The sequence below is a fragment of the Prosopis cineraria genome, unplaced genomic scaffold (genome assembly GCF_029017545.1).
Source record: "Prosopis cineraria cultivar Desert tree isolate PC_DT_omini unplaced genomic scaffold, ASM2901754v1 PC12, whole genome shotgun sequence".
NCBI classification, from domain to species: domain Eukaryota; kingdom Viridiplantae; phylum Streptophyta; class Magnoliopsida; order Fabales; family Fabaceae; genus Prosopis; species Prosopis cineraria.
The window spans coordinates 30416071-30436833 of record NW_026555343.1 but is presented as its reverse complement, the minus strand read 5'-3'; the positions used below and the strand labels follow the sequence as shown (position 1 = coordinate 30436833).

The 20763-nt window shown below is 30.5% G+C and overlaps 1 protein-coding gene across 3 annotated transcripts; it reads left to right on the top strand.

Annotated features, from left to right (window-relative positions):
* Positions 1-11503: 11503 nt before the first annotated feature.
* LOC129287466 (MADS-box protein SOC1-like) lies at positions 11504-20268 on the top strand. 3 transcript variants are annotated; one of them, XM_054923628.1, is made up of 8 exons: positions 11504-11586; positions 12104-12306; positions 17169-17250; positions 18432-18493; positions 18602-18701; positions 18789-18830; positions 19404-19445; positions 19847-20268. In XM_054923628.1, the coding sequence occupies exons 2-8, from the start codon at positions 12125-12127 to the stop codon at positions 19976-19978; spliced, it is 642 nt and encodes a 213-aa protein (XP_054779603.1). In that variant the 5' UTR covers positions 11504-11586; positions 12104-12124; the 3' UTR covers positions 19979-20268. The 3 variants fall into 3 exon arrangements, with proteins under 3 accessions (XP_054779603.1, XP_054779602.1, XP_054779604.1); XM_054923627.1 differs by lacking the exon at positions 11504-11586 and adding an exon at positions 11673-11809; XM_054923629.1 differs by lacking the exon at positions 11504-11586 and adding an exon at positions 11673-11809 and having other exon boundaries at positions 19825-20268.
* Positions 20269-20763: the final 495 nt, after the last annotated feature.

Below are 20763 nucleotides of genomic sequence, written 5' to 3'. Positions count from 1 at the left end.
TTGTGTCACATGCTGTGATGTGTGGTTAATGCACTATGGTGTATAGGGGCAAATTTAAATGTAACAGGCCTCTCTATGTCATGTACCGTGACACGGCACATGACTAAAATTTTTGATAGATCAGTTTGCATTCTGCATGAAAACCAGAAAGGAGGAGAAGAGAAAACTAAAGAGCATGTTAGAGCTCTACTAGAGCAGGCACATTGGAACCCTTATAGATAGATTGAAACTCCCAAACAATAAAAGTAAGTTTATTATGCCTTCTTCCTTTCTCTCCCTTATTTGTGGAGATTTATGATAGGGTTTAAGTTAGAGAGTTCATTTTCGATCCATAGGTGTATGGGTCTGACCTCATTGATTAAAATAAGTATAATAGGAGTATTTTTAAGGTACTAGAACACCACATTAATGATTATAGAAGTGGTTGGTTCATGGGAGCATTTAATACTCAAAATTCGACATGAATGTGGTAGTTGGGATAAGCTTATGTCTATTAATGATGGTTTAAAGTGTTATCAAATGGAGCTTAATGAACCCATTGGGTATAAATGGGTAGTGATTTATAGGTTGATAGAATAGTGTGTGTGGAGATTATATTAGTAAAACTCTCAAAGAGGATAATGATGATATCCTTGTGGTATGAATGTAATGAGGTTCGATTTTAGCATCATTCAAGCTCAAGAGAAGCTTTCAAAATGTTTTGTGTGAGGGGTAAACCTTTAACCTCTCAAAAATTTGAGATAACCGATAGAAACCTAACTCTATATAGTTGAATGTTAATTGTGTTGTGAAATGTGATTGATGATTTAACATAAAGATGCATATTGGTAATGTTTAATTTGTGAAATGGTTTTGAAAAAGAAAATCTTGATTATGCCACCCAATTGTGATTTAAGAATTTAATTATAGTATGTCATTGCGGGTGGAGATTTGTGATTGTGTAATGTGTGGAGTTTGTGCATTATTTGAGTATGTGAGTTTATATGTCATGAATTAATTGTTTAAAATGCATATTATATGAAATGTGTATAACATGATCATTGGCAGGAGTTTGCCCAGAGAGAAGAGTAGATTGACTTAAATCTACATGATACTGACAATGACCGTTAGAATCGAGAACTTGGCTTAGCATCGATCGTTAAAATCAGGAGGTAGTCCTTATCTTATAGTTGATTCGAGACTATCTCACTTATTCTACGAAGGACTCAAACCTAACTAGTCTCCACTTGTTCATGAGCAGGCTACATTAGGGGTACGATACCCCATGGTTGTTAGTATTGAGAGAAACTGAATTATATCAGTGAGTGAGTTAATTGTGGCCCGGTAGCTCCTCACAAGTGAGAGGTTGAGTTAGTCCACAAAGGACATAGCCATATGATGGCCATCGATTTCATGTCGGAGGTAATAAAAAGATATAAAGTTAGCATTTGATCATGCATATAAACCCAACCACATAGTTGTTAGTATTATAGTCTGACATGTGTTAAGGCACATGGTTGGTAGTATTGTAACCCCCTATTGTGCCTTGTGACTTAACAATAAATATATGTGTTTTTAGGCTTGGTCATATGGTTGTTAGTTTTGTCGATTGTGGCCAAGTTTACCATATGTGTTATATATGTGTTTGCCCATTTGCATTGATTTATTTTCAATTGATATGCAACTATATAGATTATGTGAAACTTGATTACTTAGTGGTTATACTCACCCCTCAATTCTCAATATTTCAGAACCCAGCTCATCGAATCCAAGTCGGGGGGGAAACATATGAAGGCTTAGGATTGTAGAGTAATCCTTTATATGCCTCTTTTTGTTTTTTTCAAGTGTATATGTTAATGAAATTGCCAACTAGGATCACATATTATTGTTTTCATTCTACTTGTATTACCATAGTATACAACTTGTATATTTTGTGCCATGGGTTTAGTTATAAACCAATGGATAAAGCCAAAATACTTATGCAAGTAGGAACATGTGTATTTTGAAAGAATTGGAATGGAAATGATAATTTTGTGCAACAACTTCCTCCCTCTTGTGTTTTGTCAATATCAGGGTTGAGTGGTGATTTTATGATATGTGTTTTTGATTGTGTATGGTGCATTACACGGGTTCGCTAAAGTCCATTGAGTATGATTGGATGGTCAGTATAGGCTTTTGACACTTGTGATTGAGTTGGGACACTAAAGTTGTGTGTTTTGTGTGAAAAGTGATAAATATAAATTTTGATATCCAACTTTTTTTAGAAAAAGAATTTGAATGTGAAACTAGTGCTATTAGCTAAAGCCAGGAAAAAGTTCTGTGTAAACATCAAAACCACCTTAATTGGACGTTAGAGAAGATTTGGGATGCATTAGAAGTTTGCTCCTTGTGTTGTCAAATGACAGCACCAATGCTATTAAATTCATGTAATGCATCACGGCACATGGCACAGAGTAGGTAAACCATGGTGCACATGTCATTTTTTGCACAAAATCCAGTTTTGAGCTTTAAAACTCAGTTTTGGGTCCCATTTGATTTCCAAACTTTTGCACTATTTTCAAACTCTAATTTGAATATAATAAGAGTATTGTTTGAGATTTGAAATGTTGAATTTGGAAATTCTGTTGTAAATGGCTTGAGAAATCTTCTTTTATTTAAGTTTACAACTTTTGTGATCCTTTAGGGTTTAATCCCTTGATTACCATGATTTTGAAGTTTAATGTGAATTAGTAAGGGAGACCTTTCACCTATTACCTTCGTCACGAAATTGGTAGCTATCATGTGGCTACATTCTTTACAGACTAACCCAACCTTCCACTTGTGAAGGGCTACCATGCCAGGTTAACTCACTTACTTATGTAATCTTGTTTCCCTTAATATTAACAACCATGGGATGTTGTACCCTTAATCTAGCCTTCTCATAAACTGATAGAGACTAGTTAGATTTGAGTCTCTTACATAACAAGTAGGATAGTCCTGAATTAACCATGAGATAAAGGCTACCTCCAGATTTCAATGGTTGGTGCCAAGGTGAGTTCTTGATTCCAACTGTCACTGCTAGTACCACATGAATTTAACCAATTACTCTTCTTCCTAGGTGAACTCCTGCTGATGATCATGCTGTGCATGTATACCATATATTCATGTAACTTAACCATCAATCACATAACACAAATTCACATATCTATAATCACATACTCAACTCAAGTGTTCCACATTATTCCACACATAACATCACATTTAGCAAATTTTCACAACATTCCATCAATCGAAAACAACACATTCATAAACAGCATACATAAGGGTTTCATTTTCAAGTTCATTTCACTTCACAAGTTCAACATTTTTTAAAATCACATCAATGGTTTACAATATAATTCATGATTCAAACGAACCCATTTTCAACAAATAGTCAATTAATATTTAACTATATAAAATTAGGTTTCCCCCGGTTACCTCAAACCTTTAAGATTAAAGGTTTACCCTTCAAGAGATTAAAGGTTTACCCTTCTAAATACCAACTTCTAAAGCTTCTTCAAGCTTGAATGGTGCTAAATTGAACCTCACTACATTCATAATCAAGAATATTGTCATTGTCTCATTTTTTTAGGATTTACCAATACTAAACTCCACATATCTATTCTATCAATCTTATAAATTTGCTACCTATTCATATCCAATGGGTTCATTAGGTTTCATTAACTCACATTACCACTAATAATTTATTAAACCATCATTTATGAATATTAAACTATCCTAACTACCTCATTTATGTTAATTTTCGAACATTAAGTGCTCTACTCAACTACCATATATAAAATCATTAATGTAGGGTTTAACTACCTCAAACAACTTCCAATATATTCATTTTAACTAATAGGTTCAAACTCATAACTCCTATAGACCAAAAATCAACTTTTCTACCCAAACCTTAATTTAGATCTCTATAAATGAAGGAGAGAAAGAAAGAAGAGGGCATAGATTACTTACTTTGGGTGTTGGAAAGCTTCAATCTATCCGTTAAGGGTTTTAATGTTCGTGCTCTAATAGAGCTCAACTGTGTTCTTTGAGTTTTCTCCTTCCTCTTCTCTATTTTTCACATGCAAAATCATATCTAATAAATCAAATTTTGGACCATGCACCGTGACACACATAGCCCTTTACCTCGGCACATGGCACAGAGAAACTATTACATTTAAATCTGCCCTGTGTGTTGTGGTAGATTGACTACATGGCGTAGTATATGGTACGTTGGGCATACCTTCACTTTTTCTTCCTCTTTCCTTGCCCGGCTGGCCTGTCATTGATTCAGAGCTATTTCTAGGGTTGAAATTACAACAAATTACATCAATTAGGCCCTTTTAGCTACACACCTCATTAACTCACTAATCACACTCATTAGGTTAACCAATCATGCTTAATTTTTTAAATGTTACACTAGTAAAGTTGAGTGATTTGTGACTTGAAATAAGGGAGAGGAAGCATTCATAAACTAGATATCTATAAGGATGGAAGGAGCTTTATCACCACCCACACTGTTGACGGTAGCTAGGACGAACGTAGGAAAAAAATGGAGGGAGAGAAGGTCGATCTCCCTAGCTCTCAAACATTTAAAATATCATAGGGAAGAGAAGAAAAGGAATGGTGGTGGTGCATGCATTTTTGACCTCCTCTACATATTTTATCTTCTTCTTTTTTAGAAGGGCAAAATGGTAATTTGAGGCTAAAGCAAAATAATAAAATTTTTCACTCTTGATCTCTAGAAAGTTCAAACTTAAGACCATTTTGGTAAGTGGCTACATGGTCTCCACTAGACCAACTCTTCTTGATATATATGTTCCCAAAATAAATAAAAATACTCTTAAAATGTATTATTACATATTTTGTTTTTTACTTAAAAATTTATGGGCCATTACATAAGTAATGACATCAGCACACAACACTAAAAAAATAATAAACATTTTCATATTAACTATTTTTTCCATAAGAAACTGTGCTAGCGTGTCGCTTAAGGTAGATTCACGAAAATAATTTTTTCACCCAGACCTTCTTCTTGGCTAGGAATTCCATTGAGTTTATCCCAAATCTTCTTCTGTAAAAGGATTTCCCTTGAGAAAATATGTTTGTGTCTACACAATAATAGTTTTAATCATAATAATAATATTAATACCAAAAATAAATATTGACATAGTAACTAAACAATCATTGCTAAAACTAATCAATGAATATGTACACACACACACACACATAACTAAAAACTATAAAAGCAAACAAATATTAATCATTAGTCTATGCAAGTAACTAATATAAATAAATTTAAGCAGTCAATGCATGATTTAAACAACTATTGCTAATATTGAAACATGAAATAATAATATATACACACAGAGAGCTAACAATTATGAAAGAATAACTAATTATTTATCTAAGGGAATAACTAATGTAAATAAATTTAAGTAGAGAATGTATGAAATGTGGAACAATAAATAAACAATGGTTACTAAAATTAAAATAATAAATAATAATGTGTGTGTGTGTATAATAACTAACAATTATAGAAATGAATAAATATAAATTATTAAACTAAATGGGTAAATAAAAAATTACCATTAAAACTAAAACATTAAACAACAATATGTATATGTATATATAACAAATACTTATAGAAAGAAATAAATATGAATTATTAACCTAAATGAATAACTATAAAATAAATAAATAAATATTCCTAACAATTATAGAAAGAAATAAAACTAACTATGCATATAAATATATGTAGAAATTATGAATTACAACTAAAATCACTAACATGCGAGTGGGTATGCAAGTGTAATTTTCCCCACGCTTTTCATGTTTCTCTCACTTTTTGCATATATTTCATGTGAACTTGAAAAATATATATATATATATATATATTTATTATAACGCAAGGTTAGAATAAATATAATGCTTACGCAAGTCTCAGAATAACTAATAATAGATATGTAAAAATATTTTAATAAAGACTAATCAATGATGTGATATTAAAAAATAAACATAATATCCATATCTAATTAAAAGATAGGAAGATAGGGAAAAGATGTAAAAAAAGATTTTACTATATGCTTTTTCTCCCCAAAATCCTTTTCCTATATCTCTCACTCTTAGTTATTTTTTCCCTCCTCCCACAAAGTTACTAGATGGCCATTTGTAATGGGAGATTTGAGGGAGTAAATTAGAGAAGACAAGTAGTTAGGAAGTATTCCTCGTCACTAGTTACAGTTACACAGCTCTTTGTTTACCATAAATCTATCTTTATCCAATGTATACTTCTTATTTTATTTTATTATTTTTATGTCAAATCAACATCTTTGCTCCTTTCATCACATGGGTGGTAGCTTCACCTCTCTACCCTCCCTTTCTCTTTCAAAACCAAACTTATTTCTCTCTCTTCCCTTCTATTTCCGCACGTCAACTCAACCCTTTCCTTTTTTAAACTCAAAAATTAAAATATGGGAATTAAACATTTAACATCTTGATCAATGTCTTGCAAAATACAAGGGAACAGGTGGATCTTTCAAAATTCATAAAAGAATCCTATCTTTATTATTTATTTTTTTATTATTATTACTACTTACATATATTGTATTATATCATACTATACCTATTTTCTTATACAATCCTCTCTCTCTCTCTCTCTATATATATATATCATTTGTAACAAAATGTGATTGTATTTTGAGTATATATTTTCTATGATGATTTTTCCCCCGGAGAGTGTTACAATATTTAGACTAATATAATAGATAGAAATTTGTTGAGTTGGCATGATTATTGATGAATAATGTGTTGGAATGTAGAGTATCACATTATTGGGTTTTTTGCGAAAGGATTAAACTCAAGTTTTGGTTGCCATGGGTAAAACTTGATAAATCCAAGGGTTGAGGTAATAACAAACCTAATTCTCTCTATACATGTTGATATGTTTGTAGGAGTTTTGAACATGTAACTAGTATGCTTATATGAAAATGATATCTTGTAATTTAGAAAATATTGTAAAGTGGCTCTTTAAATGTCATTGTATTGATATGAAATATTTAATTGAAAATTCATCTTGAATCTTAAGCACATGTATATGAACATTGAATTGTTGTGAATTTAAGCATGACAATTATTATTTTTATCGTGATCACATGTGTATGAGTGGGAGTTTACTCTAAGGGGATAGATAATATCACATGGTATTACTAACACTGTGAGTGGCCTAAGTGTTTGGTTCACTTCATTGTCTTGTCCTCTTCCTAGTAGAAATGATATGGGTTGGAAATTACCTTGTATCACATATTCTCTAAGGGAAACTAGTGTGGGTCAGGCATATGACTCCCCTCAAATCTAAAAAAAGGGAAATTCATGGTTTAAGAGTTAGTGTGGAAGTCTTTTGCTAGGCTACCCTTCACAATTGGAGATTTTGAGCTAGACCAAGTCACATGGACTTTTCCTATTTGTTTTTAGGTCAAAGGACAAATGATCATGCAATGTAATAAGCTCATTCATCTCATAAATTTATTACTTAATATCAACATATTGGGTTTATGATATCACACTACCTAAGTGAGCACTAATATTGTTTTTACAAATATTCTTCACTTTACTCAATCATCAATTTCTTTACTAATATATAATCATCACATCACATATCACATATCATCATACTTCTCATTCCAATATATATATATTTATATATATTTAGAGTTTGAAAATCATTTAAACTCCATATTTCAAGTCAAAACAAGACTTATATACCATCATATGGTTTATAATATGCTTTCACATTCACTGTGCAATCAAACATGAAAATAAACACATTCACATTAAAACTCAATTAATAAACAACTATCTAAGATAGGATTCCTCTGATTACTTCAAACCTTTGAGAGGTCAAAAGTTTACCTCTTAATATATGCTTCCAATCTTGCTTTCCAAGCTAAATATGGTGCCTATATAATTAATTTACAATTAATCAAGTCTACCTCATCAATATTGTTAAACACACGCTTCTAACTCCACTTTTCCAATTTCCAAAACACTCAAAGCCCTCATTTCTCACAATTAGGCTTATCTATTGAGTATTTTAACTCTCTATGGCTCCTATTAGCATCATTAATTATTTCTAGTGTCATTACTATCTTAATGACCCTCATAAATTGAAATTAAATGCCCATTTTTAGTCGTTAATCAAGCTCACCAACCAAAAATATCAAAACCCATAATTTCTAGGTTTGAATGCTCAAAACAATTCTCATTAACTTCATTTGAGTCAATGAGTTCGGACCCATAACCTATATGAACTGAAAATGGTTTTTCATCATCAAACCCTAACCAAAAAATTCAAGAAAATGGGTTAGGAAGGAAGAAAAATAGATAAAAAAATTACTCTTAGGCTTTGGTAGTTTTAAAATGCCTCTAACCTTCTTGAGATTAAAGCCCTAGCAAAGCTTTAAGTCTCATCCTCCTCCTCCTCTCATTTTCTCTTTTCTTTTCCTTCACTTTTACATCAATTTCACGTCTAAATTCTATACAGAGTGTGCTGTGAGCCGCAACGCCTGTACCACATGTCGCGACATATGGTACAGAAAAAGCTATTCCTTATCTCTTAGTCCTGTATGTCATGACGCACCATGCACGCACTATAGCATATGGCATAGAGGCCTTCTACCTTTGCTTTTCATCTTTTTTGATGTCCAAGTAACCTAATTTTACTTTGAACCTAAATTTATACCTAAAATCCTAACTAAAGACACTCATTAGTCTCATCTAACCACAAACCACATAATTCTTACTTATTTATGCTTAAATACTTGATTGTCAGGAGTTTAATTCTTAGGATGCTACACTTCCCTCCCCAAGTCCTTCTAATTCCATTATCTTGCATTAATAAATATGAAAGAAATTTATAGTGTATGTTAACTAGAAAGAGAAAAATTAACAAGTTCATTAAAGTTGACAACTTACTCTTCTTGGAACTCTAACTGTGATGCTTGTGCAATGTACACATGACCATTGGTTTTAGTTATCCTCAATTACTTGATCTACTCCAACATCATCTATAGGAGCTAATAATGTATCCACAGCTAGGATGACTTCGTCTTTCATGCAAAAATCCTTACATTCAAGCCATAGATCATTTGCTACAATACTTTTGACTCCTTTGTACGTCACCCCTTTATTTATCAATCTTTCAAATACAACACCACCCTCATAAATAACATGTCTACCCACACTCTAAATCCCCCTTTACACAGAAAATGCAATGCAATTGCTTCTCTGAACAAGTAGCCATTTATGAGGAGTCTTTGTACATGTAGACGTTCAAATTTAATTACTTAGGAGCACTTTATAATTGGACATGTAAACAAGTGCAGTATGCATATTTACAACAACATAAGAAACTTTAGCTAAGTGAAAAAGTTGCAATGACAGTTTAAAAAGAATATACATTTATAATGTTTTCACCATTTGTCGTTTAATGTAATGAAGTAGATCATTTAAGAACATCACGGGTAGTTCTTAATAATGAAGTTGTACCACCCTATCATATTTAATCTCATTTCCAACCATAAAATAAGTTGCAAAATAGATAGAGAGACAGAAGGCAGGTCAGAGGGAGGGAAGTCAAGTCTTACTTGATCATATCTACTCATGTTCCCAACCTCTAATCAATTATTCAAAAAATCAACTATACTTTTCTAAAGATTAAAGAACAGAATCATAGTATAGTTTAGTTAACTTACTAACTTGTGATATTGGAGAAGGCAAGAGAGGGGGAATAAGAGGAACAGAGCATTTCTCGCTTCTTCTCTTCCATCACAAGCTTTCAACTTTCCTTTTTCTCTCTATAGGGCAACTTTATCATATGACTTTTCAAATTAATATCAAATGAGAACCCAAGGCTTGTAGTAATATATTACATATTTGGGAGTCTTCTTTTTCATTATGTTTGGTCTAGAGGTCTTCACTGAAAATTTTCCTTTATTGATAGTTCTACCTTTAGGACTTTTGTCAAGATATTTGGCACAAGGATGTCAAAACATATGAGGGAAATGTAAACTCAAATAATAAATTTGGATCGTAAACTCATAAAAATTTTTCTTTATTAATAAATAACCATTAAAGATATATGATTAAGTGATTAAAATATAAAATATAACCTGATTAAATATATTTAAATCTAAATCATTGAAATTAAATCCATCTATGTTGATGAATTATCATATTCAACATAGAAATTTTAAAATGAGACAATTTATTTTTTATATTTATTTTTTATTTTTTGTTAATATTAATTTTTTATTTTTAAAATTTTTCCTTCAAATTGGGTACTATCGCTTCTATATACTGACTTGCACAGTACAAAAATATATTTAACTCACTCAACTTGATTAAAAAATTGATGAGTTTAATGAGCTTAATTGAATTATTTGTGAGGAGGGAAAACATAATCTTTGTTCCCTATTGTTTCATTGGATTTTGCTTTTAGTTTCTACAATTTTTTTTAGTGTTTTCAATCCTTAAAAGAACTAAAACCATTTAAAAAATTGAAATTATAGAGACTTAAAAAATAAAGACCACAAAATTTTTTTACAATTATAGAGACTGAAAATACTAAAAACAAACTCTAGAGACTAAAAATAAAATCTGATAAAATTATTGAAATTGATAATTATGTTTTTCTTGAATTTAATCAAGTCTATGTACAACTCAAATTTATAAACGACTTACTGTGACTTTGTAAATTAGTAAGGTTAAAAAATACATGAGTTGATATCAATATTGGGTCATTTACTCATTTGAGTCCTTCTCCTTGGTTTTTCTAACAATAATAATAATAATAACAAAACACAAATAATATTCTCAAACAACATTCCTCCTTCATATCAAATTATAAGATATTTTTAAATAAAATTTGATATATCAATAAATTTTATTAAATATATTTGATAATTTTATTTTTTAAAAAAAATATGAATTTTCAAAAAATTATATAATTTAATATATTAAAAAGAGTAGAGAAAAAAATTAATTATAAAAAATAAAAGGTAATATTAGAATTAATTTATTTAATAAAATAATAATTTATTTAAAGTATTTTATATTTTAAAATGAATAAATTTTTTAAAAAATTTTTATAATTTAAAAGGGAGGGAATAAATGAAACAGTGATGAGATAAGGTGGTACAATAAATGGCCATTATTCTAGAGGGTGTGTTTTCGAATTTTGATTGGCGCCTTCGTACATGATTGTACGGATGAAATGGACCTCATTCATTCATTTTTCTTATTTTTTTTGGTCAACTATTTATTTATTTTGTCGATAAAACTCATTTTTTTATTTTAACTCCGCTGAAAAAGAGCCCCAACCAAGTCTTTTCCGATAAAATATAATACTATTAATTAATTTTCCACTACGGTCTTCCCTCATCGATCTCTTTCTCCTGCTTTTTGTTATTCTTTCCTGTCTTTTACCAAAACTAGCAAACGATGAGGGGTTTGGATTTGCCACTAGAGTAAATTTGCCTTTGTGCTTCAGCAAACAAGAACCAATATTCTGAATTAACTAATAAGGAAAAGGTACGTTCCATATTTGTACTGTACACAAGAGCAAGTTATCAGCACTCTCAGCTTCGGCTTGCTAGCTGTCGTTTTATTCTTTGTTCGATTCTTTAAATTCTCTCTCAAACCCTCAATCATTTTGTTCACATGCACCGTGATGATTGATCATTCTCTTTAATCGTCCCTTCATAGCTCTCCGAGATTTCTAGGTTTCTAGGCTTTTTCCTTTTATTAACAGCAGGTATAACTTTTGCTTTCCTGCTCTCAGAAATACTCCTTCTAGCTGGTGTGAATGTTCTAAGTTATAACCCTAGGAGTTATAAAATTTAAGCTCTTAATTGCATGTGTTGTATTTTCAATCTGTTATATATGTATATAGCTTTCTGTGTGTCTTCAAGTCTTGATCCAAAGCTTTGGATTTTGCTGCGAAATTCCCTTGGGTTAATTTTTGCTTTTCTTTGAGGACTCGGATCGATCTGAGTTAGCTTGCTCAAATGAGTTAATTGTAATTTAATGAGAATCATTTGATTCACAGAGAGAGGCTTAAAGAATAAAGATGGTGAGAAGGAAGATACAGATGAAGCGTATAGAGAACAAATCAAGCAGGCAAGTAACGTTCTCAAAGAGGCGCAATGGAATGTTAAAGAAAGCTTTTGAACTCTCAGTTCTGTGTGAAGTTGAGGTTGCTCTCATCATCTTCTCTTCCAGAGGAAAACTCTATGAATTTTCAAGTTCCAGGTACAATTCATGCTCTTCAATCATACTTTACTTCTTTTCAATCGCCAATTTTTTTTTTGTTTGTACGTGACTGCTTGATCTGTGTCATCCTTTTCCACCAGTTTATTTTCAGTAACTTAGAGTAAATTTCAAGCAAACTTATGTGTCAAGTGAACTAATATATTGTCTCAAGATTTTCCTTCACAGTAGATTCTGAGAATTTTCCTCATTTGTAGCGGGAGTTAATTAAGTAGTGTGGTGCACAAGTTATAAAGTTCTTGCAATAAATATAGGCCAGTACACGAGTTAGGAATAAAGTCGGCTTTGAGTACAACATAATTATGTATAGTTTGAATCCAAGTTTGATTTGCGCACTTGCAGGACTTACCAACATAAATATATTAAGCTAATTAAGCTGATCAGGAACCTATCTTCTAAAAGTACAGTCGAAATAGAAAAGCGTAAAATATGAAGCAAGGAAATGTGCTTAATTAGTTTGATTGTTAGGTATGTAGTTGCCCCACATCACTCAAATGAATAAACTTATCATATAAATTCTTTAACTTATCCTGATTAGTGGTGCAAAATTTATATTCAATGTTTTTGAAGTATATTATCTATTGAACTAATTTGTACCTTTTCTATTTGTAATTTTAAACCATTATTATTGCATTTACAATTACTGTGTCATTTCTCCATTTGATATTGATGAGTGATACTTGCATTCCTCACCCCCTAACTCTGAGTGGTAAGTTCTATGATACACAGCAGATCTTATTATGTTAATATAAAATATTCATAAACTGTTGAAACATTGAGTATTGTTAATTATCAATGCTATTGAAAATTTTGACAAGTATAGAATTCATGTTTTTAATCATAAGTATCCAACCCTAACATAATTTAAACTGAATTATTTAATGTTATTAAAATAATAATTTAATTTATATGTCAACAATGTATATAAATGACAGTCATAAGAATTGATTTGTGTTACATAAGTTCCACAGCTGAGTGTTTTAATCACAGTTCTGTTTTTTTTTTTTTTTGTTCTTCTATTATTTTGTAAATTCATGTGTGGTGGTTAAAATAATTAAGACTTCGATTCTTTATTTTTTTATAAGAAGACTTTGATTCTTTAAATATGCTGTGATGTAAAGTTTAAACAAAAATAATTGGACAACCTTATTTCTATGAGTGAAGAATATACGTTTCTCTATGCAGTTTATCATTAAAAAAAAGGTTTTGTATATTAGCTAAGAGATCTTTCAAATTATATAAAAAATATTAACCGCAAATTCTTGACAAAAAATCTTTAAATGTTAGAATAAAAAAGAAATAAGACATGGTTGCTACTATTTACAGTTACTTATTAAAAGTCATAAAATATCCACATTCTTTTCTCTTAGAAGTTCGTGATATGCTGTAAGTATTTTATGTACACCTGATCATTATTTATACATATCTATATATGGCTATTGATTGAGTCAAATTTGCCTACCGTCGAGGCCAATTAAAGGTAGCTATCTAAAAAGGACTCTTATAATTTTCTTTTTAAATTGGCATGCTGAATTTCTTAGGTAGCTTTTGTATTGATGGATTTGAATTTGAATTTTAAATTTTAATTCTTGCATTTCAAATCTTACATTTGAAATTTTAAAATCTTTTATTTGGGTAGTTTAAAAAAATTTAAATAAAGAAGTAAGATGAACTGATATTTGAAATAGCAGTGAAAAATTAAAAATAACGAATTTATTTCTATGTTTTAATCAACAAAAGATGAGAAAAGATATGAGAATTATAAAGATATCAAAAAAATACACAAATGAAAAGACCTTGAAAGTGCATATATGAAGGAAGATAATCCCCTGAATTTTTGTTGAGTTCCACATCTAGAAGTTTTACAAAAAAATATATATATATAAGTTCAAAAGATTCTCCCATCTAACATGCTAATATTTTGGGATGAGTTATTCATTTATATTTGTGATCATAACATTGGTCTTAAAGTATCATGAAGTAAAGCCACTAGAGATATTGACTCTCGAATGAAGGTGCATTGATATGAGTCTCATATTGGGAAAACCTCAACAAAACAAGTGAGGTTTATAAGTTCAAGAAACTCTTCAACTCAACCAATCTTTCAAGATGATCTCTCTTTTTAGATATTTCTTTTTTATACATTTACTGATTAACATTATAACATTCTTCTTAGTCAAATATTTGAAGTTGAGAATTGACGATACTGCTTGGTCCAGAATTATCATAAATAATCATCATATCTTCCAGGAGTAAAAAATATAATATGGTCACCAATTTCACTACCTACTGTCATCGAATAATGCCTCTCAAGAGATTTTCGCATAATTAACTATAACAAATAAATAAACTAATAATTTAAACATGAAACCCTATGTAGAAACCTAAACCTATATATATAAGCAAGAATTCTTCACCATTAAGACAGGTTGCTTTAAAGTTTAAACTGTCCTGTGAAGCATATAGGCTCTCTAAGTCTCAACGAGGTCCTAAACTGTTCTGTCAACCATGAATTACATTATTTCTTCTCCCAACATTTATGTTGTCATACCTTAGCTGGTTACATTTATAGGATAGAACAAAAAGAAAGACACTGAAAAAAATGAGAAGACCATTCAACTTGTTGACATAATAGAGATGTCAGATGTGAGACTGGGAAAATGGGAAATTTTGTTGCCATGTTATTTTCAGTATCTCACATTAGTGGAAAATAAGGGAATCTGTACTCCTCTTATAACTATAATTAGCTTCCTTTGATTCTTGTTTAAGAAACACAACAATTCTAGTTTTATCATTACTTAAACTAAAGGGTGTCATAGAAGTTTTGAAAGAGTTAATCATGTCTGTGATACAGTATGAGCAATAACGGGGATATAAAACTTTGAAGTTATAATTGACATTAATTTTCAGTTATCTTTTATCCATATTTTTTATATTTTAAATTTAATTTTTGGAACATCTATCATCATATACACGCACACCCGCACAAAATTAAACATCAGAACAGAAGATTTCCTATTCAAATATAAGGTGTTCCTGCTAGCTACAAAAACTAATTACAGGATGAAAATTTCTCAGTGAACAGAAAATACCACAACCATGGAGAAAGGGAGATTATTACGTGCTTAATTAGACTAATAGTTACGACAATCTCAAACTCAAACAAACTCTCACAAAGTCTTGTCAACAAAATCTTCCGACAAATCACAACCTCTCAAGGCACAAATTAAACATATATGCACTGTGGCATAATGATAGACATATGCATGAAGTCACTAATGTCACCTGTGGAGAGGCTGGCTCTCTCCAACCAGTAAAACCAGTTGAGATTTAATTTGTTGGTTTTTGCTCCTTATTATTCTTTATTTTTTCCCATGTAAATCGTATTTGCAACTCCGCCAGCACATTCAAGTCATGATAGGGTTTCTTCTTTTAAAAAACAGTTTGAAAATCTTAGGCTTCTTCCTTGTTAGGTCATTCATAGGATAAACACAATGACATGTTGTCGTTTCGGTAGTCTCATATTGCGGTTTCTGTTGGCATGTGCGCTTTGTGTAGTATGTGATGCTGAGACTCTTCATTATGTGTATGTACTTAATTGTACTTAGCAATAGTTTCTCCTCATTTAATCAAGAGGAGGATTTGGTGAGGAGTAATTGAATAGATTGATGTTAATTTGTAGTTGTGGGATTGTTTCTCTTTCGGTTTGAAAGAAATGCTTTCATCTTCAAGGACATGTGCATACCTTCACTTTCCATTCTCCTGTTTTTGTCAAAACTATTTTACGGATTTGACACTGAGAAAAGTTCCTGCCATTACATAGGTACTTTCTCTATAATTTTCTTACATTTTTCTCCTAGAATTTTTCATTGTTTTATTTTGCATAAGAAAGTCCGCAAGAAATTTTATGAAAGAGCATTTTCGAGAGAAATTCCGTTAAAACATCTTTCCAAAGTTTTTTCGAGAAAAAATTTCGAATGAGTATTACTATCTTCTTGTTGTGCTATGTCTATTGTATATATTTCTTTCCTTTCCTTTTTATTTTTTATTTTTTTTCCCTTTTCTATTGCTTAATGGGAACTGGATATTGGGGAGAATGACATTAAAGTCCTAAAATAATGAATTTATAAAAGTTAGGGCTTGACAAAATTTTTTAAAAAAATCAGTTGTATAAATATTAATTCAGATAGTCATAAATGCATGAATTCTAAATATACATAGTACAATTAAATTTTAAAAATAACTTAGTTTGCATTTGGGATTTATTAGGTCTGCAACTATTTGAATTAATATGTACAACTTATTTTCTTTAGAAAGTTTTATCAGAAACTTAACTATCATAAATTTCAAATTATAAGACTTTATTGTCATTGTCCCTAGATATAACTTGATATTTATGAGTTTTGTCGGTAATTTGATTACCTTCTCGTTTTTTTCATACATTGGAATTTATGAACCATACTGCTTATTGCAATTAATGTTATAGCTTTTCATAGATTCCACACACACATTAAATGTCAAGAACGAGCTTTTTCTATGAAAACAATATTTTAATTTATATGAAAAAAGTTTGACAGCTTTTTTTGTATTTTCAAATTTTATTTTTTCTTTTGCTTTTTTAGTAATATTTTGTCAACAAGCGAGTTGTACATTCTTAATGGCCTCTGGGAGAGTTTCTTTTTTCCATGAAAGAGCAAAAAATTAGTTTTTTTTTTATTTTATACGTTTCATTTCTGTGCCTCCTGTAAACGTGTGCGTGCGTGTGTGTGTGTGTGTGTGTTTGTGACACTAAAATGTCCTTTAGCATTGTCATTCCTACTAAAATAATTGCTTGAATTGTACAGCGTGCAGGAGACAATTGAACGCTACCGCAATTATGTTAGAGATTCTCAAAAAGCCAACCCATACTTGGGACAAAATATGGAGGTTATAATTATTATTTTCTTATGTTCTTTTTGTTTATTAATTAATGGATCATTATATTAAGAAACTGTTGCTAAGCTGCACTATACATTCATGCCTCTTACTTCGTGCTCAGCCAATAACGAAATAAATTCTCTGTACGCTTCTAAAATACAGCAACAGAATTTTTCAACTCGCTGTTCTAGATATAGAGATGATGTTTATGCATAACAATGGTTGGTTAATGGGTTTTTCATCACGTCTGGGTTTGTTGCCTTTGACACTTAATATTCTCTCCATCTCAAATTATGAGACACTTTAAGACAAAATGTTACATACTAATAAATCTCATTAAATACATTTAACAATCTTATTTTTTTAAAAAAAATAAAAATATAAACTTTTAAAAATACACTTTATCTAATATACTGAAAAGAGTGAGGAATGTGAATTAAGTAAAGAGAAATGATAATATTGAAATAAATCTATTTAATAAAACTTTATTTCTTTTAAAGTCTCTTATATTTTGAAACATCAAATCTCTTTTAAAAGTATCTTATAATATGAGATAGAGTGAGTATAAAACATCTTCTAGCCTGGCAGTTTTATTACTCCTTAATATTAAATATTTTATAAAATTTAGTGAAGCATTTATGAATTATTTCAAAAAAAAAAACACATATCTAATTGATTTATTTTGATGGTATGTTTGACTTTAAGATTCTGAAAATTAATTGTTCTAATTAAGGGTAATTCGTGAATATTATAGTAATTTTAACAATATTTCTTAACCCACATGTGATTTTGTGTTAAAATGCCTTATAAATAAGACATAGGGGAATATTTAAATTTGTTTTAGGTGCTTGTTTATGTGTGTGCTTATAATTGGTCTTACACTGCGAACATGTGGTGGAATGTGTTTAAAAAAGAAAAAGAAAAATTTGTCCTAAATTATTTTATGACAAACTGTTTCATCCCAAATGAAGGTACAATAAAATTTCTGCAATGGAAAATCTTTCATCACAAAATACATTCTAATTTTATGTTCTGTATTTTAGTGTATTAGTATTCAATTTTTCATATGGATCTCCATCCAGGCTCTTATATGTGTTATCTATCTCCTTGTTATATATATTTTTTCTCCTACATAGACACCACTTTATAATTAACACAATACTCTAATGTTTAATGTCTGAAAATGACAGCATCTAAAGCAACAAACAGCAAGCATGAAGAAGATGATTGATGGCCTTGAAGCTTCAAAACGGTTCCAAAAGCAACTTTGAATTACTCTATGAATTGCTAATTTTTAAATTCATTATATAATGCAAGCTTAATTAATCAACTTGCTTTTATAACTTCAATCATTTACTAGGAAACTCTCAGGAGAAAATTTGAACTCATGTTCCCTACAAGAGCTGCAAGAGTTAGAAGAACAGCTGCGTAAGAGTGTAAAAAAAGTTCAAGAAAGGAAGGTAGATTTAATATAATGTACCTATATATGATTTTACGATGCAAGTTTTTTTTTTTCTTAGTTCTAAATTCAAATTTTATTTTTCCAGAATCAGGTGTTTAAGGAGAAAATGGAGAAACTTAAAGAAAAGGTAAGATGTCCATTGAGAAATAGTTTCAAAACGAAGACCAACGACAAACTTAAAAAAAAAAAAAAACAGAGAAAAAGCAAACAAACAATACACACACACACACAAATTTTAATCAAACTGTTTTCCTTAACCCTGTAAACTCTAAACCCTAGGCATTGTGAATCACAAACATGCGTGTAAATTATATTAGATTTAAGCTATTTAAGTGAAACTAAACTAAGTCCTTCACACACACACACACACACACATTTAATTTAGGTTTGCACTACTGTGATGTGTGATGGTTTGCCTTGGATTTTCATGTTCTATTGTTGCTCATAATATAAAGTTTTACATCATGCTTCAAAGTTTTATTTCTTTAGTTTGTGATTTTTATGTAACTATACAATATTTTCGATCATATAAGTGAGGGTTTAATTACAATTAAAATTTGGTAGTATCTTCTTCATTTTAATGCAGAAAAACAGATTCATGAGTTGTGGTTAGGATTTTCTTCATTTATGAATTTGACTATCCAGCAATAAAATAGTCAAAACCAAATTGCCGACTTCTCTTGTTTTGAATACAATCCAGGGAAAAGCCCAAACAGACGAAAATGCAAGGCTCTCTGTGAAGGTAAGATTGTAGTAAATTTCATCTGGAAATCATTTTATTTACTTGGGTTTTATGGTTGGGGGGGGCACAATATTCAAAAGAAAATCAAGTTCCCTTCACTTGTTGGTGCAAACTCATAGTCTAAGGAAATATTTAGATAGGGAACTAACGGACATTGATTAGTGGTAGGAATGGTGAATGACTGCTCGGAAATTAGGGGGCAATGGACAAAGCGGGAGGAAGGATACTACATCTTAACTCATAACATCAATATTCACGTTTATTGATTATTCTTCTATATTTTATATTAGTTATTAAGTCTTGATTTAATTTATCTGATGATAGGCTTCTTATATCCTTTTAAGTCTGGATATCCTAACAATTAACTTTTGAAGGAAAGACATTGATTTTGGTGTGTGCAGTTGGCATCGATGAGAAAGCAAGCAAGACAGATAAATTTGAGTGAAAATCCAGCATCCACATCAGAAATTAATATTTCATCTCCGGATGTGGAGACTGATTTGTTCATCGGACTTCCAGAGAGAAGAACATGACCTATTCCTTAAGTAAAGTTGAAGATTATGAAATCCGCATTTATTGGTAATCTGATCTGTATTATATATATAATATGAAAAATTTAATAAGCCATACTATTCATAAATTATAAATAGTGTGGTTTATTTATTAGCTTTCGTACAATGCACAGGGTGTGCACTATTGATTCAATAATGTGGAAACACTACTGAGGAACCACAATGTCTCTTTCCAAAAGACAAAAAATGGTGGTTCGAAGAGTGGATAGTACTATGATAAAATAAGGCTTATCTCTTCTATGGTCAATGAAATCAAGTGACATGAATTTTGCATTCCCTGAAATACTTTGACGTTTTTCAGGTGGATGGGATAAAATCTCTTATTTCAATCTTTGACAGATAATGAATTTATATTTTCATTTTTCCCCAATCGGTTCGTTTAATTATTTAATTAGTCTCTTGATGCTTTAAAATGCTTACACACGTTACTCTTCCATTAAGTGCAAAATCAGCCCAACTGTAATACTTGCTTCTTGTGATACTTTTCTAATTTATAATTCAAATCATTTATCAAGAAGCAACTGGATTTGTCCTCATTATAAAATTCCTTATGCCTCTCATACTAAGTGTATCTCAATAAAACATAATTTTCTTTATTTAACTTTTCGCCATTAATCAAAACAATCTCAATTGCCAAACCAAAATAACAAATCAAATTAGGATGAAAAAGTTTTGTATGTGACCCCAAATATTTTATTCCCTACACACCTTGACTAACATCCTCAGAATAGTCATCACCCATTTGC